At 37.7% G+C, this 23329-nt stretch overlaps 1 protein-coding gene across 2 annotated transcripts in view; it reads left to right on the top strand.

Annotated features, from left to right (window-relative positions):
• Positions 1-7216: 7216 nt before the first annotated feature.
• The window catches only part of LOC102201688 (integrin alpha-M-like), a 39430-nt gene continuing 23317 nt past the window's right edge, over positions 7217-23329 (top strand). For both annotated transcript variants that reach the window (XM_005753084.1, XM_013915930.1), the window contains exons 1-18: positions 7217-8078; positions 15337-15439; positions 15617-15720; positions 16164-16234; positions 16457-16571; positions 16804-16931; positions 17028-17173; positions 17579-17729; positions 19221-19371; positions 19765-19838; positions 20010-20130; positions 20306-20445; positions 20538-20684; positions 20775-20987; positions 21082-21215; positions 21696-21838; positions 21942-22096; positions 22230-22355. In XM_005753084.1, the coding sequence (XP_005753141.1) occupies positions 8045-8078; positions 15337-15439; positions 15617-15720; positions 16164-16234; positions 16457-16571; positions 16804-16931; positions 17028-17173; positions 17579-17729; positions 19221-19371; positions 19765-19838; positions 20010-20130; positions 20306-20445; positions 20538-20684; positions 20775-20987; positions 21082-21215; positions 21696-21838; positions 21942-22096; positions 22230-22355 (2256 nt within the window). In that variant the 5' untranslated portion in view covers positions 7217-8044. The remainder of the gene's footprint in view (positions 8079-15336; positions 15440-15616; positions 15721-16163; positions 16235-16456; positions 16572-16803; positions 16932-17027; positions 17174-17578; positions 17730-19220; positions 19372-19764; positions 19839-20009; positions 20131-20305; positions 20446-20537; positions 20685-20774; positions 20988-21081; positions 21216-21695; positions 21839-21941; positions 22097-22229; positions 22356-23329) is intronic.

Below are 23329 nucleotides of genomic sequence, written 5' to 3'. Positions count from 1 at the left end.
CTTAATTGGTAGTAGGCTTTCGAGCCTATACAGCTTGGAGTAAGACAACATACATGAAGAGGATGATGTGGACAAAATACTCATTTGCCTAATAATTCTGCACTCCCTGTAAGCTGCCTCAGTTTTACAACTACATGTCAACTCTTGGCCATTTCTTTTTGCTCTCTCTACCCTCTCCGTATTCCTCTCGCAGTCATTGTACTGTAACAACAAAGGTAAATGAAACAGCGAAATCATTTATTACCTAATACAAGCCTGATGTATACTGCTTTTTGACAATATTTTAACTGAATAAGGGCTGCTTCTAGGCACTGACAAGTAACATCCTTCTGACTTTCTCTCTGGAGCTCTGTTGTGTTGTAAATAAGCTCTGAAGCCCAGTTCAGCCAGAATAAAAAACTAATAAGCTACCTCAGCTCCTTGGCTGACAACTAGTGATAGCAGACTTATAGCATGCAACTTATTGAAGCTGGAGAATTGATTTATGCCACTGAATTTTCTCTTCTTCTTCTTTCAGCTGCAGCAACACAAGTCTAATTTATTAACACACCATGCTAGTAAAGCATGCAAAGCCTCTGCGTAAGTGCACTGTAACATTATAACATCAAGAACATTGGACATTTAAACTTGTTTTCATTGCAGCATGCACTGTCTCCAATAGACAAAATTTGAAAAATATAACATTAGGGCTGCTTTGATTAAATTAGAGGTGCTTGTGGTCCATCCTCCTGTTCTTATAAAGGGGAACCACTACAGTCTGTCAGTCCAGAGACACTGTCCCTAATTCCATCTGATTCCTGTCTTGCAGAAAGATTTCAGCCAAGACAGTTCAATAATATTTGCTTATCTTATCCACCCCACCACCACAAGCTTATTAACAGTGCTATCACTCACTCATCAACTGCAAGGCATATTTCCAGATACATAAAACAAATCAGACATTTTGGATGTTTTTTCATAGCATCAGGTGTCATCTGCAGAAAAAGGTGTGAATTCCTGATGATTGCAGTCTGAAGAAATCAGCTTAGATGTGATAAAGAGAAGATGTACATGAGTAGAGTTAATGGGTTATTCATCTACCAGCCAGGTGAGATTGAAAATCTAGTAGTAAATCATTTAACAAAGTATTTTCGCATGCTATGTTTTGTTTGTTTGTTTGTTGTTGTTGTTTGTATCTTGAACTGATAGATAAAGTGAATTCAATTAAAGTTGATTAAAATTAAAAAACCTAAAAAAAAACCCATATTGATTAATCTTAGCTTGCCCAAAAAGAAAGGCTTGCTTTGTGTAACAAAAATAAATGAAAAATAAATTTGCTATGCACAGTTACAGCAGTTTGAGATTTTCAAAGTAATCATATCAGAAAACATAACTTAAAAATGTCTGACTTTGCTGCCCTCTAGTGGTAATGAAAGCAACACTATGGTTTCATTATTTATTATTAGTCCTTTATTTATCCAGGTAAAAATTCCAAGACAGACCTGGAATCATGACAGCAAAAGTCAAAAAAACAAAAAACAAAAACACATGCACAACATAACTCCTTAACAATTAACCCTCTCAGGCTCAAATTAAACTTTTTGTTGCTAATGCACAACCAAGTCCTGCAGTGGTACTTCTGACTAAAAAATAATCATAAAATATGTATGTGGGGTAATCAGGTTGTTAGTTTTTAACTGTTGCAAATCGGCAACGCCTGCCTCGAGAGAGTTAAAAAAGTAACTGACTGCATCCAATTTACAGTCCCCCCTTTTTTTAAAGGCTATTATTCATACTTCTTTGATTCTAAGTGAGAAATGCTGCACTTTGTTTCAATATTGATCATTACTACTGCTATTTATTTATCTCTTTATTTGAATAGTAGTGCCCTTTTCACTGTGTAATATTTTCTTTATTCAACGGTGCAACAGACTCACAATAGTTGAAATGTGCAATTCCCTGGTATTCCTATCCTACTTGTCGCTATTATATACTCTGTATTTATGTCTCTGAATTTATATATGTGTATATGTGTATATATGGTATAATTCTATTTCTGCTTACATTATTTTGCCATTTCTATCGGTGCTGTGCTACTGGAAACAGAATTTCCCGGAGGAACCCACCCGAGGTAATAATAAAGTTTTATCCAATCTCTCTAATCTGTCTAATCAGAACTATCATCTCTATCATGCCCCACAGCAATAAGTAAACAAGAATAAAATACGTTTTAATAGAAAACAAATGTAGTTTATTTAATGACAGTTTGCTCATCTTACATCATTGTCTGGATTTCTATTTTTTATTGTGCTGGTCAGCGCTCCACTTGAATAATATTAACAAAATGGAATAGGGAACTGTGATGGTTTGCAGTTTGGTAAATGCATGAAGGTCAGTGTGCCTCCTACCTACCATAAAATCAGCCGATGTTTTTGGTACATTAACTCAAGCATATTTAATGAAGCCATGCAAAATATTGTCTATAAACTTTGAAATAACCTTCAAAATAAATTTGACTGGGTCTGAATTTTTTTCTTTTTAATTCAGGTTTAACACATTTAAGCTGTGTTAAAGACTAACTAGTGTAGATATATTGACCACTTAAGTTATGGTGGCACAAAAGTGCAAGGTTTTATCAAGGTAAAAATTTGCTTCTTTAAATGGGGATAATTTTCCCTTTCTTTTTTTTTTTTAATGAGCTGATTCTGAGGGATCATGTAGGATTCTTCACATTTTTGAGTGGATTTCTGCTCAAATTTCTTTTTCTTTCATGAATATTAAAATAGATGAAAGAAAGACACCTGAACACTAAAACATGATTTCAATAAATGACTTCTCACAGTGGACTTTATTTACTACACTCTATTTGTGTCAAAGAGGTCCAGAGGCCTGTACATGATTGCGGACTCCAGTGCAGAACCAAACACGGAGACAGCAGAGAACTTAAAGTATAAATAAAGGGGAAAACTCAACAAGGGACTCATGGCTTGGTGATTTAACTTGGCGAGGTAAAACAGAGGAGTGATTTTACTGATACGTAGAGGGGGTAGGTGAAGGTCTGGTCAGCAAGCTGAGTATACTGACGATGGGCTGGCCTGAGTTCCAATCACTTAACATTTTGAAAAGAAAATCTGTGTGTTCTTTTAGCCCAAATCCCAAGAAATATGGCACCAATAGAAAGCCCACGATGTCATCTTGACAGTAAAGTAGTACTCATATACATTGCATAAATTGTGCTTGGCATAGAGGTCTCAGAGTGATGTCCTCCACAAAGGACAAAAATTTATTACTGGATCTTTTGAAGTTATAAAACAGACAGTGCTGTCAGTATTGTAACTCCTATGATTTCTACATTTTGCCTCTAACAACTCCTCTAACACCATTTGCAGAAGTAATATCTTATTCATCTGTCAAAATACAACCACTTTCATTTATTGTTTTTTCGTGGGAAGAACACGACCAAATTACCGTACCCGTAAGAACCAGTCACAACTGAGCACTCCACCACAAGGTCCAACCTAACATCAGGGCTGATTGGTCCAACAAACTGTTTTGGGGACACGGAGGACACTAGCAACTGTGTTGCAAAGCAGGTAGAGCTGGTGGTGACTAGCTAGCTAAAACGCTTCAACAGCTGATCTAAGAAGCCCCTTTAAAAGGAACTTAGAAAGGCACAGGTGAGGTGAGAGGAGGCGAAGAAGGAGCTGCCTCCTTCGGCTACTGCAGCACACATAGATGACCACTGGCCCAAGAGACAAACTCAGGTCAGTAAATCAGAGGCTGTCACTGCCTCTAAAGTGTTTATTGATACACTTTCAGAAGGTTGTTATCATGGGTGAAGTGTCTTGCCCAAGGACACAACGACCGAGACTGTCCAAGCCGGGGCTCGAACCGGTAACCTTCCGATTACAAGGCGAACTCCCAACTCTTGAGCCACGATAAGTAAGAGCCAAGATGATGTAAATTGATTTCATTTCTGGAGTGATTATTATAAGTCAGCGAGTGCCAATAAGCACTCAATAATGTCAATGTGGTTCTGTTGAGTAATACAGCGAGTCCTGATATAACAGCTTTGAAAAGCATTTGTAGATATTTGTCTTGATACAAGCTCAACCATCCCATTAAGGAAATCCCAAAACGTTGATTCTGTTCCTCTGGTCGTAGCGTTTACAGTGGGAGAAAGGTTTCATCACCCATCCAAGTGACATCAGGTTTCCCCAAACTTATACACAGTACCTTGCACAATATCTGAAACTAGCATCACTGACAAACAATGGGCTGTGAGGTCAGTTTCTTGATCATTAATAAACAAATAGTCATGACCACTGATCAACAACCACTGATACCATTGATCAGTGGCCATGATATTATATTATTACATGCTTCACTGTACTTGTGGTGCTTATGTAGGGTTTTTTATGAGAGAAGACAACTATGCTCCAATTACAAGTTTTCACAATTTCTTGTCAAAATGGTTAGAACCCTCTGTCTGACTCAGAGACAAGAGGCTGCCGTGCCCAGGCACTAAACACGTTTTATTATGTGTGATAAACAGGACACAAAGGTGATTGGCCAAAAGTTGGAAGAAAGCCACAGTTCTCCTTATTTGGCTGAGATCCAGCACTTTGGCTCATATTTCTTCTTCTGCAGCTTTCAGGGCATCTCTTTATTTGGAGATGACACTTCTGCCGCTCTCTGTTCTCCTGGCAACCAATTCTTGCCCTCCAGTCAGCCCTGTAGACTTAAAGAAGGGGGGCAGAGTGCATTCCATCAGGTTTATGGCGCACAGCAATATTTGCCTCTGTCATGGCTAACTTACAATTAAGTTACTAGTTACCAAAAATGATCATTTTCAGCCACATGTTCTCAATAAATATTCTTATTAGCTATAGTTCTTCTAGCTCCAGTGCTTAATTTAAACTGTGTGACAAAGCTCTGTGTCGTCATTGTCCACATGGGCGAGCGGGAACAACACAATGTGCGACATCCAGCAGCATCCAGCCTCCACACAGATAACATTTTCCATGGCCCTTTTGGACTTTGTCGTTTGTTTGTGCCTGGAGAGTCCAATTTTTGTTTAGGGTTTTTGCAGCACCCTGTGCAGAAGGAGGACACTCACGCTTGCAGAGGTAAGTCAATTTGCAGAGGTCACACATTAGCTCTTCCAACAAAGAAGTTTGGTTATGTTTGTTTATAGTTTAATGATGGGACCACATGCTCTGCATCTTCAAAGTTTCTTTGTTATTATTCATACACAGTAATGTGATGTATAGTGATATCTAGTATAACTGGACCAACCTCGTCCCTCTTTAATTTATGAAGACTGAATGTTGAATGTTGGACCTTGTGTATCTTGGGGGTTTCTTTCTGAACTTTGTTGACCTCAGTCTTTTTGCAGGCACAGAAAATAAAACCAGGAGTACTCTAAGTGCTTCTTCTCTAGGTGGATGATGATTACACTGTGTGACACAGGATGTCACCTTTGGTCTTGTGAGGAAGCAAAACTCAGGAAAAAGTGGGATTGAGCCTTTATATGGTACCCACATGTGTGCTGCTGAGAAGGATGGATAAGGATGCCGCAGCCAAATCCAGGCCTCGTCAGGTTGGTTGTAGTTGCAGAATACTAGGACTGAGACAGCCGAGACTGTCCAACTGTAGCCAACTTCAACAAAAGAATAGAGCAGCATTCAGTGATCACGACAAATGACAGTGTTTCTGTAACATTCAGATCCCTGATCTGATCTGTCTCCTTCTGCTTTTAGTAACCCAGCTATAGTAACCATACAGCATTCACTCTCTAAACACATGCCATGCACTTTCTAACTTCAAGGTTACTGCCTGCCAGCCATTTTAGAAACCATGTGATAACCTGACCTAACACCGTTTCTTCTTGTTCCCCTCAATGTTGAAGAAGAGGACATTTCAAGAAGTCTTAAAAACAGTGGACTGGGTCTGAAGACTGGAGCAGCTGAGACAAGTACATCCTGTACCTCCATCAGCAGCATGCCATCAATGACACAAAAGAGCCTAGTTTGACAGCTTTTCCCATCCTGCATGTCAAACAGCTGGAAAAGAAATTATCCCACATCCCAATGTTTCATCAACATGTGCCAGACACTGTTCCTGCCATTCATGGTTACATCACCTGAGACAGTCACGCCTACCTCAGGACCTCCACTTGTCACCTACTGATCATTATGATTATGAAGATGACAGTGAGTGCAATTAAGACTGTAAACAGCCACGACCGTGACTGTTTTGATGCATGTTTGTGCATTTTGTCTATTTCCTTTGCAGCTGTTTATTACTAACAAAGTGAAACCAAATTCTGTAGTTTATATTCTGTATGCATTTTCATCTTTACCAGCCACAATCTAACTACAATTAAGAATCCAGCATTCAGAAACTGTTGCCTCAGTGGCTTTATAAAATATGTAAGTAGTTCAGGTAATTTAGCCAGCTTTTGAATTACCACAAACACTTACAATATTCTACCTGCACAGTATGTTTTTGTATGAGATAGAAAAAGTAAGGTAAAAAAAGTCTTCCTCTTAGTAAGGTAGAAGTTATATAATTGATGGTAATTCAGTGAATATACTCGGGTGCTTCCCTTTGTTCCTTGGTACGTTGCTTTTCAGTGTCCTAGAATGTTTAATTGTCTTTCTGTTTGTAATCACTACCTGTTTTTCGTTTTTCACTTTGTACAACTTCTGCGTGTCCTATTCCTGTAAAATCTTTTACTGATACATGTGTTTTAATGTTAATAACACATCTTTCCTGTCAACATCATGTATTCACAGCATATTTGAGAAAGGAGATTCAGTTTAGTATAGTAGTGATTTAATAGTTACAGTGTGCCACTACCATTTAGAAGATTAGAATGAAAAAAAGTACACAAGGACTAAGGAGTCACTTGCGGTTGAAGAACGATTTACATTTTTTCAAACCTAGAGTATTATTTGTTGTTGTTTGCACTTCATAACACAAGTTTCAGGCAGCCCCCCTCGCAGAGATCCACAAATGTAAGATGCATTCAAGTCCCAGTGTAAAACCGGGACATCTGTTTTTTGTTTTGTTTTGTTTTGTTTTGCCAAAACATGTAAACTCCTTTTTCTAAATAAATTGAACAACTCTCAACCCCTTTACCAGAAAGCTCGGAGTTACCAATTACAGACACTTAGCAGTAGCCTATAAATGTTTAGTGCACAGCTGCAAGTGGGTGGGGCCGTCACTGTGGATCATCCTTTGCAGTCATTTTTACACTGGGACAATGCATCTGAAATACGACCTCGATCTTCGCGTTCCAGACGATTCGTCCGCACGTATTAAATGGGTTGTTGGTGAGCGAGAGAGATGTTACGTGTTTTTCGACATTTGTACGCACAGGTTTTCGTAAGGTAAAATAATCGGATTCGTGGGGCTGAATCTAAAGTAAGCTGTGCGTTAATGGTCGGTATTTAATTTTGTAAAATAGTTTTACGTGTGGCCAGGTTGCTTCGTATTTGGGTGTGGATTAAAGCTTGTGAGTCCTCAAATCATTGTACACATTTGTACATCTTAGTTTACACGTGTGGATCATATCGTACGCATTTGTTAGACTTTTGAAGCAAAATTCTCTCCATTACTTTGGTTCAGGACCGAAATCCGTTGCGACGTGGCTGTACTGTGTCTTTAAGGGAGAGTTGACGGGACACAATTGCTTTAAATGATACAAGAGGAACAATTTAACAGTGTCTTAGGGAGACGCGGAGAAAAGCAAACAGGGGGAAATAAACAGGCTGTTATTTCTGTTTGAAGGACTGGTAGAAACATATAAAAGATTTGCAGAAAAGCAGTTACTTTCTGAATTTACAGATCAATTTACAAGTACTGCTAACACAAAATGCTGTGGGAAGCATTTCCAACCCATAAAAATTAATTTAATTGATAGATAATAAATTCAGCCTTACAGTTTTTCTGATATCGTCTACATGAATTTGTAATCTGACTCAAAACTTCCAGTACTAGTAGTGCTCTTTAAAAAAAGAAAAGAAATCACACTTTATCTTTCGTCGGGAGCAACACCATGGACTTGATATTCAGTGCTACGTTATTGTCAGGTAAGACAACTTTGTACCTTCTGATTTTGTTTTTCATTTTCTATTTATGAATTACAGCAACCTATGAAAAATGGACTGACCTGGGCCAGTTCTAGACAGGCATATATGAGGGGGCAGACAGAAATGTAGCAATGTGCATATTGTGGCATTGGAGGAGGGAAAGGGGTGGGGTGCTGTGGATAACTGTTTTTGTCATGTAATTGGATTGGCTGTCCCACCTAAAGGCTAAGCTTCTCCTGGTCTAGTTCTTAGGGTCACTGAGGCATGCAAACCCCCTGACCACGTTAACGTGGCTATCCCTCAGGGGGGAAAACTGAAAAATAAAACAGCAAAAAATAAAATATTTCTCATCAGATTATAAAAGCTAAAAACATGACAGTTACCTTAATTGGATGGCCTGTATCAAATATATTCGAACCCAACAATAACACTTCTCACTATTGCCAATATTAACAAAACTAAAAGGATAGGAAAATAGAATAAAAAAATAAAGAACACCAAATATCCATCAGGATCTTTACAACCAACAACATAAAATTTATCTTAATTGGATGGCCTAAATCTCAAATTAATTGGCAAGATTAAGTAAGAATAAAATGAGACCTCTCAATATAGCCAATATTTGCAAAACTAAAAAGAGTTTGCATAGTAATAAAACACACATACACACAAACAATTCACCATGTCTCTTCCTACAACACTCAAACTAATTTGCAGAACACAATGGATTTAGAACAGAACATATTAACTTTTTTTGTATTTTTTTTATTATTACAACAAACAGAACTCTGTGTTTGCAACTAAACACTCTCCTTTCTCCTCAATCCACTTTACAATAACAGTCTCCTGTTTCCCTTTCCAAAAACTTTCATCCATATCCAAGTTATTCATTATGAACTTCTATTGGGCCAACATCACCAAATTTCTCTTTCTTTTATGTAACATGGTGTGACGATAGGGGTTAAGACCTATGACAAAGTGGAGAAGGAACTCTCATACGATGCTGAAGACACACCAATTAGCAGGACTGTTACAAACAATTTTCAATATTCTTATGTGAAAATCTAGTTTCCATTCTTGAAAGTCCCTGTCAAGGATGTTGAGCAGGGATCTTTTCAGAGACTGATGGGGAGAATCATAGGGTCACCAGAGTCTGTTTGGTCCAAAGTTGAGAGCGCAACACTTTGTTTTCCTTCTCTTTGTTGGATGTGACTCATCCTCAGCAGGAGATGACACCCCCCAGCAGTCATCCTCACAGATGTTTTTTAAGGAGTCAAGTGCTGCACTAACAACCTCAGAAGCACTGCACAGATCAATTCACTGACACTATAGAATAGCATTTGCTGGTTTTAAGACACCGTGCATCCACAATAGGAACTTTCCAATCTCAAAGAATTGATGCCTCTTAATTTGGCATAACAGGCCTGATGCCTCGGTGCACAGGTCAACGGCAGCATTATCATCCTCTGTCATTTCAGACAGGATACTAAGGATTTCTTCTTGATTTTCCACAGTGCACCTTGTCACCACATAGTGGCTTGACCATCTGATCTCAAGCAGCCTTTCTAGACAAGGTGCATCATGTTTATTGAGCACATAGTGGTGGTGAAAAAAGTTGTAGAGTGAACTAGAAAGACTAAAAAATCTTTTTGCACATGGCTCACTCTAATGGCATGCACAACCACTAAGTGCAGTTGGTTGTTGTAGCAGTGAATGTATGGGACATATTTGTCAATCCTCTCAAAGCGTGTACACCACATTTAATCCTACTCATTACAGGAGCCCCATCATAAAACTGGCAAAGTATACTGTCAGCATTGTAGCCAGCATCAGAAAGATGTAACAGTATCTCAGAGGTGATGTACTTTGCATTAAGTTGTTGCAAGTCAAGCAACCCAGTAAGATGCTCCTCTGGCATGGAATTCCCGATGAACCGTATTATCACAGACACATTTTCCACATTGCACCTATCCCTGGTCCCATCACTTTTGAGGCAAAAGCTTCTCATCCTTCTCTAAGGTATATTCCATCAGTTGTAGAAAAATACCTGAAGCAATGTCATCATCATTACCCGCTGCATCATGTCTCAAGGTTGGGTGGCTGTAGCTCAAGTGGCAGAGCAGGTCAGCCACTAATCAGAAGATCGGTGGTTCGATCCCCGGTTGCCTCCTGTCAAGTATCCTTGGGCAAGATACTAACCCCATGTTTGCCTACTGGTGGTAGTCAGAAGGCCTGGTGGCGCCAGTGTCTGGCAGCCTCGCCTCTGTCAGTGCGCCCCAGTGCAGCTGTGGCTACAACGTAGCTTGCCATTGCCAGTGTGTGTGAATGACTGAATGTAGTGTAAAGCGCTTTAGGGTCCTTAGGGACTGAATAAAGCGCCATACAAATGCAGGCCGTTTACCATTCAGGAGTCCCGCGAAGCCCCAACTCCTTTACACAGAGAAGTATATAGCACTACCAATACTCTTGACATAGCAATGTTTTTTTCACATTGTGTTTTACCAACCAACATTAAACCCACAGTCACCCCTGTGGCCTCTCTGTTTTTATGCTCAGTCCAGATAGCTGAAGCATGCACATGGTTGTGGCTGGACATATGCCTCTGTAGCCCCTTATCTCGACCAGGTGCTGTTTTCCATTTGTTACAACCAGTTATGGTAAAAACTACATCCTTCTCATTAACAGTGCTGCCATATTTCTAACAGGGGAAACAGAAGTATTCCAGCCATGGTTGTGTGTGGTACCAGGCAGGATTGATTGATCTTAATGTTGTACAACCAAATACACATTTGAGATAACTACTCAGTATTGTGGTGTGTTGCAATTTAAGTCACTGGGTAGCTGAGCAAGTTGCTTTGGGACAGCAATTGTTGGCAGAGGTACAGGAGAAGCAGCGCCTGTTGATGCCACAGGAGCAGACATGCTAGCTGTTGTCTCTGATGTACCAGCAACAGCATCATTGCTACTGGTATTGGTATAGGCAGGAGCAGCACAGAATTCTTTAAATGCTTGGAAAAAATAATGTATCTCACTTTCTTTTTCACTCACTCCCTTTGTGAGCTGCTGGAAGCTGGGGTGAAATGTGAAGAAGCTTTACTAAAATCACTGTTATTACATCAGTATGTGAAATGAGAAAGCTGTTGAGTGCAGAGTTGAAAACTGGGGCAGGGCTTTGTGTCGCGGACACAGACACAGGCCCTTCAGTCAACTCTGTGCAGCAGACAGGCTCACAGAAAGATACACTTCTCTATCAGACTGAAACTGTGAAAACAACAATGGAATTGTTGACTGTATAAATATGTTTGTATTTTTTAGTTGTTAATTATCTCACGAAATATTAAGTGATTTTTACGACAGAGGTTTGCTGCTTCATTTTGCTCTGCCCTACCTGCTGAGAAACCTGACACCGGGTCATTTGCATACTAACAGTGATTGGATGTTTAGCTGGGAGGAGGGTGAGTAGGGGTTCTCTGCTGAGGGTTGTGCGAGTTTGCGCACCAACAGAGCACAGAGGGAAAGAGTGGACGAGATGTGAAACTAGGGCTGCACGATTTTGCATAAAATGAGAATCACAATTTTTTTGCTTAGAATTGAGATCACGATTCTCTCACGATTTTCTTTTCCAATATAAATATTTCTTGCACTTATTTACTGCACATCAACTTCGTAACAGTTGAGACTGAACATAAAAACAATAAATAAACATAAAAACAATAAATGTCTCACATTTTGTCGTTGCCGCAAAATGTTGTACTGCTTGAAATTCCGTCTCTGCTGTTGCTCAACACTGCGTGTATAGAGCAGGTAGTGCAACATTTTTAAAATAGTTGTGGGACGGCACTGTGTAGCGTTTGTCTAGGGTGTTGATCATTTTCCTAAATCCCTCGTTTTGCACAGTGTTGATGGGAGCCATATCTTTGGTCAGGTGATAAGTGATAGCCTCCGTAATTTCTTTGTGCCTGCAGGAGGTCGACGGGTATGGGGAAGCGCTGTATAACGTTCCCGTTATTAATGTTTGGGTGGCTGACGGGGACGGATTTTCTCCTGTCACTTTCTTGGCCTTTACAGCTTCGTCATATTGCACTTTATGGTGACGTTTGAGGTGGTGCTACTATGGCAAAACACAGCTTGCAAATTATATATTTTTTGGACTCTCATCGTCTTCTTTGAAGGCAAAAAACTTCCACACGGAGGAATGAGAACCTTGGAAGTAATTTTACAGTGGGGTTGTCATTCTCACTGCTATCAGGAAACGTTTTCTCTGCGCTCATTGTGTTTTCTCCCCTCGGGCAGTTTCACGTGCTCTCCGTTGTTTTTTTTTCCCTGCCAGATGGCTTCTGTATCACGTGGTATAAGGCTCCACCCTTGTCATTTGTTGAGCAGGAAGCGTGAGTGCTTGTTTTCATGCAGATTACGTCCCGGATCAAAATGCGGTACAATCGTCTTTTTTTTTTTTTTTTTTTTTCCTAAATCGTTGTCATTTGGAAATGAGATCGCACATAAGTATGAATTGAAATCGCGATTTTCTAACGATTAATCGTGCAGCCCTATGTGAAACCATCTCGTCGGCGATCGTGGCTCAAGAGTTGGGAGTTTGCCTTGTAATCGGAAGGTTGCTGGTTCGAGCCCCGGCTCGGACAGTCTCGGTCGTTGTGTCCTTGGGCAAGACACTTCACCCGTTGCCTACTGGTGGTGGTCAGAGGGCCCGGTGGCGCCAGTGTCCGGCAGCCTCGCCTCTGTCAGTGCGCCCCAGGGTGGCTGTGGCTACAATGTAGCTGCCATCACCAGTGTGTGTGAATGGGTGGATGACTGGATATGTAAAGCGCTTTGGGGTCCTTAGGGACTAGTAAAGCGCTATATAAATACAGGCCATTTACCATTTTACCATCTCATTTGTGCCTTTTCTAGTGGATTTTTCAGCTACTGTAGTAAATCTTGTCCATATTCATATGTTTGTGGGTAATCTATTTTATTTCTTATTTTGTTATTTATTAAGTTTGAATTAAGGGGTAGGAAATTTGTTTAAGGGGGCGTTGCCCCCTCTTGCTCCAGCATATAGCCAGGCATGGGACTGATTGGTACTTTATGCAATAAAAACTGCAGACTGCCTTCTAAATACAGAAAGTGCAATAATCTTTTAATTATGTTTTTCTTAATGTTGTGATATAATGTACATTCACAACTGTGTAAAAGTAAATAAAAATGGTATATTCTTTAAAAGCCACAACAACACAATTGAGGTTGTGTCGAGAAGAAAAAGAACATTTGCATTTGAATGTAGTTACAGAACATTTTCACATGCAAAAAATAGTATCGTTTGATATCATATTAACTTTTTTTTAGGAAGCTGTGTTATATCATGTCATAGCATGACTTGTGTGGCAGGCATCAAGTCTGTCAATTAAAGCTGGTCTTGGCCAACTAAATACAACTAATAACGGAATCATTCTTGAAATTATAAAGCTATTGGGGAAGCAGAACATATTTGCAATAAATATCGAGTGAATCAGAATCAGAATACTTTATTAATCCCTAGGGAAATTATGTTATGTTATTATTGAAATAGTTAGTATTTGGATTTACTAATGAGATATAAACATGTCCATTGGAATTTTTTGATTGCTTACATTTTTGGATAACTTGGCATGCCTCAAGTCAAATTGACCCAGGAACATCATTGCTGTGCCTAAGTAACTAACATAACAGGAGGGTTAAGTACAAGTGGTAACTGCCTGAATTAACCATGAATGACAGTATAAAATAAATATTTATAAAACGTCAATGTCACTTGCAAACAATGAGCTCATATTCAATCATATATGTAAATCCACATCTAAATACTTGGTTATTCACTTATCTAGACTTGATAAAGATCTAAAGTTATCTTTATACTGAATATAAGATTATCAATCAAGAGCAAACATTTAATAAACAAAGCTGTATTCATAAACTACATACTAAGCAGGATTAAAGCTTTATAAATGATGAATTTAGCACTTATTAATACATTACTAACTCTTTACAGTGTGGCATTATTATATAGTGTTATTATGTAATATGGTACTATCACATAGCTTTATCAAACAAAAGGCTCTCAGAAACTGGGGAAAACTCTGACAGGAAGAGGTCTGGCAGACCCAAAGCCACAACTGAATCAGAGGACAAGTTTCTGAGAATTAACAGCTTATGTGATAGGTGGCTCACAGGACAACAGCTTTAAGCACAGCTTAGTAGTGGGCGTAGTAAGCAAGTCCCAGTTTCAGCTGTGAAGAGAAGACTTTAAGCTGCAGGTTAGACAGGACGAGTTGCAGCAAGAAAGCCATTGCTACGATGCCACAATAAGACAAAGAGGCTTGTCTGGGCAATGAAACACCACCCTTGGATTACTAAAGACTTATTATTATTATTATGGACTGATAAACTGAAATTTGAAATCTTTGGTTCGTCACGCAGGATTTTTGTATGCCTTCAAGTAGGTGAAAGGATGTTTCCACAGTGTGTGGTATCAGTTATCAAACATGGAGGAGAAAGTGTGATGATCTGCGGCTGTTTTGCTGGATTCAGGGTCAGTGACTTGTACAGACTGAGAGGCACCCTGAACCAAAATGGCTACCACAGCATTCTGCTTACAATACCCTCTGGTATGTGTCTAGTTGGTCAGGGGTTCATTCTACAGCAGGATAATGACCCAAAACATAAGTCCAAGCTTTTTTTTTTTTTTTTTTTTTTTTTGTGTCTTCTCTCAGTGTCCCTCTTCCCCTCTGTTTTTCTTTCCCTCCCATTCTTTCTTTTTCCCTTTCTTAGCCTCCATTCATCTCTGTCCAGTCTATAATAACTTAAAATAAAATTAAATAAATAAATAAATAAATAATAATGTTAATAATAAAGATCAATCAAATGGACCAATATGGCATAGCCATACTGACCCACTTGGAAAAATAAATCCATTGACCTTCAGACAATAATTCTGATTGCTAAAGTACAGAACGGAACAGGCAAAAAAAAAAAAGGAAAGCAAACAAACAAAATGGGCTCCACATTAAAGTTTTATAAGTGAAAAGTTACTACCTTTAAATTGTCTTACTCTAGTGCACTCTAGTGGTAATGAAAGAAACACTCTGGTACTCGAGAGGTAGAATGAAATTAGACTAACACAGCGTAAACAGTTTCCGAAATGTCATTATGATTAGTAGTGCTATAATAATAATGTTATCTTTTTTTACAGTGATTTTAAAGATTTGTGTTCATTATTCCTCAGTGTTAAATGCTGCACTTGGTTTCAATATTGATCCTGTGGCTTGGAAGACCCTGAGTAACTCTGCTGCTGGTTTTGGTTACCAGGTGGTGCAAAGACAATCAGAGTAAGTCAGGACATGCATTGTTATGTTGAAAGCGAGTTTACAGCTGCATGTTTAACATTACTGCTATTTCTTTTTATATTTATTTACCATCTCTGTTATGCTATATGGACATATGGAGTTTATTTAATTAGAGTTTGCTTTCTAGACTTACATGATTGACTGGATTTATTTTGTTAGTTTGCTCATCAGTGCTCCACTGGAACAGCATTCACAAAATGGAAGAGGGAAAATATACAGCTGCAAAACCTCTTCCCAAAACTGCCAAAATATACAGTTTCAAGGTAGGTAACCATTCATTTCTAAATGTGCTAAAACTTGGATAGTATTTTGCCATAAAAATAGATATCCATAGATCCTGTCGCATACATTTGTTTAAATCAAATCACAGTTACAGTAGATTTCCATATTAGATATCTTAGTATGTAACGTTCAGCCTTAAAAATGAAATAAACTTTCCAACTGATGATAAAAACAAGAAAACATTTCTTAAATTTTGACAAGTGACGAAGAAAAGTAAAACTGAGTTTTGTTTTGCATTCCTTCATTTTGAAAATATACCAGATGAAAACTACTGTTTATCTCAGTTTCCAGTCTAGACGATACCACTTCTTATAGTTATCATGAATTGTGGCACTTTGTAGTTCTCAATTTGAATATTGTTTTCTTCCTTACACAAAGTGTATTTTAGGAGTGTTTTAACACATTTGTAATGATTTCAATACAGCACCAGAGTTTGCAGTCAACATGTCGCTTGGTTTGTCAATGAAAAGTGATCCGACAGCACAAAACACTGTGGTGAGTTACTTAACTGCAGACATTACCAGTGATTGTATCTCTCTATATCTGTATATCTCTTTGTCTCTCTCTCTCTCTTCTTTAAACAGACTAAAAGTCAGCAGATTTTAAAGATTTGTGTCGGAATTTCTTGTTTGATTTTATATAGAATTAATAATTGTTTAAGTGACAAAAAATACTCAACCTGCTGAATTATGGCATCTTGGCTTTGTCTCCTCTCAGGTGTGTGGTCCAACCATTCCAAAGGACTGCAGAAGTATCACCATGTACAACGGTGTGTGCTTTCAGTTGGAAAGTTTCAAAAGGATCAGACCACCCATACCTTCTTCTATTCAAGGTAACAGTAAATGGTCTTTGCCTCTCTGTCTCATTCTCTCTCTCTCTTACACACACACACACACACACACACACACACACACACACACCATGTATATCATTACTCCTGGTGTGTGGTATTCACTGACCCTTTACTAAGGTACAAAATCCTTTTGCTTGCATGATATCAGTTTGAAAAGATATAAAATTAACCCTTAAAAATTAACATAATTCTGAATCCATCTCTTTGACAGAGTGTAGAACACAAGCAGACATTGCCTTTCTGTTGGATGGTTCAGGCAGTGTAGATAATACTGCTTTTCAAACGATGAAGGGATTTGTGAAAGATCTAATCCAATCATTTCTCTCAAGTGACACACAGGTGAGCAGCTGCTGTCTCTCTGTCAGCAAAATCATAGCAAAGACATAAAATAGCTACATTTTTATTTCTATTGAGTATTTTTTCTCTCTTTTTCAGTTTTCTGTTTCCCAGTTCTCTACTTCACCACAGGTTCACTTTTACTTTAAGAAATTTTCCTCATCTGGATCAGTGGAGACTGACATCAATGACATCAGTCAACAGGGGAGAGCTACTTACACAGCCGAGGCCATCAGATATGTTGTGTAAATAATGCAGTTATAATAGTGAAGAAGTGCAGATACATTATTGTCCAGTTGATTTTTTTCCATAAATCTGATCACATTAAGTACTGTGTGGACTGTATGACTGAGGGAAGCCTTTTAAAAGACACACTGTACACAAACTTGTGCTTCAGAGTGTCATCTTCTACTGAGAAGATGTTATGGCCCCAACTGGCTAAATTCAAATATTTGCTGAGTTTAATTTGAAAAAACAAAAAAACAAACAAACAAACTTGTATTAGGTTGTTTTGTGCAAAAGTTTAAAAAATTGCCAAAGAGAATGACATGCAGAAATAATAATAATGTGGTTTACCTGATTGTGTATAATTTACAAGATCAACTGTAAAACAATGTTATCAAGTATTTTTTATTTTTTTAATTTGACAGGAACAATGTTTTCACACCACAAAGAGGTTCCAGACAAAATGTGAAGAAGGTCTTGATAGTAATTACTGATGGACAATCTCATGATCGGTTTGATCTGGGAGATGCAGCACAGCTAGCAGAGAGTAAAAACATTGTTCGATTTGCTATTGGGGTAAGTACTTCCATTATTTAAACCTGCAGAATGTTGCATTTTATACTAATAATGAGTTTTGTTCAGTTGTCACACTACAGTCAAATGAAGCTGCACTATAGGGAGAAAATTCCAGGCTAGTTGTTCGTTTCTCTATAGTGATAGATCAGCTGGAGGATTAGGACTGCCTAATCTAATTGGTTATTATTGGGCATCCAGCATGCATAAAATATTATTGTGGTGCACATCCCCTCAATCCAATTGATGCCAGAGCGAAGCAGCCTCCTGCTCCTCGTTGTTACACGTTTTAACATGCAATGCCTTATAGTCACCCTTATTAAGCCTACCTTCCAACCCAGTTGTTGCTGGATTTTGGTCACGAATAAGAGGCCACTTTGGTTGGCTAACTGTAATAGATGCTCACAGACACTTTGCAATCTTACTCATATGTTTTGGGCATGTCCCAGGCTGTCTGAACTTTGGCATCAATTCTTCAAAATAATTTCAGATATATTAGGTATAAATCTAACTCCGACTCCATGTTGCTACTTTTGGCAAACCATTAAATAACCTTGGTACCACAGCCATCCAAAATAACCTTATCGCCTTTGCTTCTCTTATTGCCCAAAAAGAATTTTGTTGTCATGGAAATCATCTCAGCCACCATTAACCAAAGTCTGGTTACATGACATCCCAGGATATTGCTGTATGTACCTACAAATGCCTGTCTGGCATTTGTCTGGCATCTGATAAATAAAAATGAAAAATAAAAAATAGGAAGAAAACTCCTGAGCCAGCCACTCATTACAGCTCCGAAAGCTGCTTGGCCGGAGAAAACCAGGCGATGAAACTCCTGTTGCACAGTTTTTGTGCTCTAAATGTTTCGACTTTAGAATAATACCACTTATAGTCAATCATAGAACATACAGCAGCCATGAAATTTTACAAACTGACTTACTGCAGCAGTGATATCGTTTAGCAGTACCACACTTAAATTCAGTGAGCTCTTTAGAATGATGCATTCACAAATATTTGTAAATTCAGACTGCATGGCTAAGTGATTTTTTTTATTTTTTATGCCTTTAGTAATGTCACTGAAAACACCTGAATTCAAAGATTAAGAATTGTTATTATATACTGGCCACATATTTGTATATACACCATAAAATGTCTCTATAGTGCATTTATTTAGATCAGTTTATTTGTTTAGATAAAAGCTAATCTCACTGACCATGTAACCTTGAAAATAAAGCATGGTAAATAAATGAAAAAGCTGAATTATTAATGGAAACATGAGATATGTGTGTAATACAAATACAGCTAGTAGAGGAAAAAATATGTGTAAAAACTATTTTATAGCATGACATAAATGTTATCATGGATTTAGGTTCTATTCAGTGTTAGAGAGTTTAAAACCTGTTTGTAAATCAAGTGAAGTTTAACGAATGTATTTTAATAAAGTGAGCAAATAATTTTGCATAGTATGAGGACTCAAACATATTTGTCAACAAGGTGGGGAACGCATTTAATAACCCTGATGCCAAAAGAGAACTGGACACCATTGCATCGTCTCCCTCAAACAAACACGTCTTTCAAGTGAAGAACTTCAACGCACTTGAATTAATTAGACAGAATCTGCAGGACAAAACTTTCTCAATCGAAGGTACAAACATAAATTTATTGTTACAACTTTGTAAAAAGTCCTGTAAATGTTTCAAAAATTAAAATGATTGCACTGTAATAAATGCTACTTTCAGCCGCTCACTTATTCACAAGGGATTTTTTCACAGTCATTATGAGGATCTGTGTCCTTCTGGAATTGAAGCAGTTAACTTTCATTTGTTGTGTAAAATGCTACAATAAGAAGCAACTAAAATTAGTACATTGTATTAACTTTATTGTACTGTATTCAGTAAAGTCACATGTAATGTTTTTTAAAATAAACTGTAAAAAGATAATTTTAAATAATTACTTGAAACATAAAAAAATAAACCTTCAAATTGAATTTGACTCATCGTGTCTCTCTTTTACCTTCTCATTTATTTTTCTGTTACAGGATCTCAAAGCAGTGGAGAGTCACTGGAAATGGAAATGTCTCAAGAGGGATTCAGTGCAGTTATTGTGCCCGAGGTAATTAAAACCACCTGAAACTCACCAGACAGTCTAGTCATAGAAAGAGAGATTCACATGTGCCTTTGTGGCAGTTTTTAAGACCTAAGGGCAAATAGACAGTTAAACACAGTCCAGATTTTAAAGGTAAAAATATACTGTATATAAAATGTTTATTTGTCTGCACTGTAGGGAATTCAGATGTCTATTGTTGGTGCAAACCAGTGGAAGGGAGGCTACGTGCAATACACAACAGGAGGCCAGAAGCTGAAAACATATGAGGATGTGTCTTTGGAGTCTGACAGTTATCTTGGTAAGAATATTACAGCTTTAACAATCTAACTCATACACATGTGATCATGTATATACACCGCTCTGCTGTAATTCTTTGACACAAACACACTGAAGAGTTTGCATAACAGACATAATTTAAAAGGATTAATCAGGAATCTTAATCTGTCTTCTCCTTTTGAAAACCAAAATTCTAGGTTACTCCATGGCGATTGCTAAATCCTGGCATGGCTCTCTGACAGTTGTTGGTGCTCCAAGATATAAACACAGAGGAGTTGTGTTTGCTGTTAACAGAGAAAACTTGAAAAACCAAAAGATTGAGCCCTTTTCATCACAGGTATTCATTTGTATTAAGACAGATATGAATTAAATTATAATTTCCATAGAAATGATCTCAGATACAAAAATAATAATATCTTCCTTACACAGTATCAGACTGGTGCATATTTCGGGGCAGAGGTGTGTACCATGGACATAAATAATGATGAGATCACTGATCTTATCTTCATATCAGCCCCAATGTACATGGAGCCTGATAGAGAGGGAAGAGTTTATGTTTGCAGATTAACTGGTTTGGTAAATCAGTTTTATTTACTGCAGTTAAATTAATTGGTTTATTTGTCAACTTTCTTAATGTTCATAAAATATTCACTCTCCTGCTTTCAGTTTGTGGAGTGTAATTTTGATGATCCATTAGTACTAAGAGGACATGCAGCTGTCAAAGGAAGGTTCGGCTCTTCTCTTGCTGTGCTGCCTGATCTAAACTCAGATGGATTCATGGATTTGGCAGTTGGAGCACCTTTAGAGAATAATGGTGAAGGCAGCATCTACATATTCCACAGTGAAGGAGGAGGAAGAATCAGTCCTACTTACTCACAGGTACACAACATCAAAGAACTCACAAAGATGACTAAACTTATTTATCACTATACAATCTGCAGCTTGATTAATTAAAATGTTTTCATGTACACAGAGAATTACTGGCTCTGAGGTCCAGTCAGGACTGAAGTTCTTTGGTCTGACAATCAGTCAGTCGTCTTTTGACCAGAGTGGTGATGAACTGCCTGACTTAGCGGTGGGTTCAAAGGGCACAGTTGTCTTACTGAGGTAAGTCCAAGAAAGTGTAATTGTACTTTTGTCTATTGTAATTCTGCAGTATTTGTTGATATACATATTTACAGTATGCATTAATGATCAAATATTTAGGTACATTTTAAAGTTCATTATTATAAGAATGGCACAGATTTTTATAATATCATATTTATGTTGTATAAAAATTATTAATTATTTATGATTAATTATCACATAAAACATTAACTCTAATTTACATTATTTCTGGTAAGAATTTGGGGGTTTGGGATATGATTTGTGTTTTGTTTCCTTGTTCCCTATTTCCCTTGTTATCTGGTGTCTTTATATTGCCTGAGTCTCCCTCTGTTCCTTGTTGCATCATCACGCTAGACTGCATGATTACCCTGTTTGCTTTTGTTTTGAAAAGCAGCATTAAAGCTGCAGGAAGGAACATCTGGCTGAACAAGGCTCGGGCATGCACAGCTATCTGCCATTCACATGTTTCTTACTTTCCAGATCAAGACCCATAGTAACAGTAAAGGCTGAGGTATCGTTTAGCCCAAAGAAAATCCCTACACAGAATGTAGAATGTTCAAAATCATTGGAGAACACAGCTACAGTCTGCTTTACTATGAGCAGAGTGTCTACAGTCAATGAAGGTTCATTACCCTTCCCACTTGTTATAAACCACTGCCCATCATTTTTATTTTTAATGTATTTACATTTGCAATATTTTAATCAAATTCTGTTTCTCTATTCAAGCTCGAGCAGTGATTGATTACACTTTAACACTGGATGCCACTCGCAAGCCTCCAAACAACCGAGCTTACATCAGTGGGAAACAACGAGAGCAGTCTGGATCAGTTACTGTTGACTTAGGAAGACAACAATGTATAACTATAAAATTCCTCATTGAAGTAAGATCTAATAACAATCTTAGAAAAAAGTCCTAAAACCAACAGAGTTTTGAGTCATTAAACAAATGATTTTCTTTTAATTCATTTTATTTTTAAGACTCCTCCAACATTGAACCTAAACCTCTTCTTGCAGGCTTGCCCTGAAGATGCTCTCAATGAACTTTCCAATGAGCTCAAATTCACGTTTAATGGTTTGCCCTCAAACACAAATCTCAGACCAAGTCTTGCCCCGCAGGCCCAAACAACAACCATTCATCATGTAAGTAACCTTTTAAAAACCCTATTAACTCACCAACTGAGGCTAGACTTTATGAAATTATGACAAACCTTTAGGTTTGCCCTTACCTTTACTGAATCCATTTTATTAAAGGCATGCATCTGACTAACACTGCTTTGAGAGACTTCTGTTGAAGTACTGGAAGTAAATGAGTCACCAGTGATGGTCTCTGTTTAAAGCTGAGCCCATGAAGACCTTCTGCCTGTTCACAAAAAAACATAAAATAGAAAAAAAATGTATATATTTTTTACAAGTTTATAAGCAATTCTACACCCCGTTCAACAACATAAATATGAAATATACTCTACATATAAGTTATAATATAATATAAACAAATGTACTTGTCCACTGGTTAATTACAAAACCTTGTGGGTGCAAGGACCTCACAGCACAAGCAGACTCCCAACGTATTGTATGACTGTGCTGTATGTTATATATCATGTATATATATAATGTTTTTTTTTCTATAATGTCTACAAATGTCAAGAAGTCACAAGCAAAGTGAGACCACATCATAGTGCATGTTTAAGGAGGGTTTATTCATCAAAATTATTTATAGATTAAATAGACATAACATTATTTTGTCCATGTTCCATGTCCTGATATCAGACAGAAATGTCACATGATATTAAACAGAAGCTTAAATAACCAACTGAACTCTGTAGAGTGGGAAATTATCATAAAGAAGTTCATTTTAATTTGTAGTTTCAAGCTGCTCTTCATATTTTGGCCACCAGATGTCACCAAAGAGAACTGTGTCCAAATGCTTTGAGTAATGAGTTTGTGATGTGTTACAGACAAAATAGTATTTTACTTATTAATCACCAGTGTTGGGCAAGTTACTTTGAAAAAGTAATTAGTTATAGTTACTAGTTACTTCTTCAAAAAAGTAACTGAGTTACAAGATTCTAAAAGTAATTAATTACTTGAAAAGTAACTATTGCGTTACTTTAAAA

The sequence above is a fragment of the Pundamilia nyererei genome, unplaced genomic scaffold (genome assembly GCF_000239375.1).
Source record: "Pundamilia nyererei isolate P.nyererei 1_Seehausen unplaced genomic scaffold, PunNye1.0 scaffold00400, whole genome shotgun sequence".
NCBI classification, from domain to species: Eukaryota; Metazoa; Chordata; class Actinopteri; order Cichliformes; family Cichlidae; genus Pundamilia; species Pundamilia nyererei.
The sequence above is the reverse complement of the archived record's forward strand: the minus strand, read 5'-3'. Positions and strand labels throughout refer to the sequence as shown.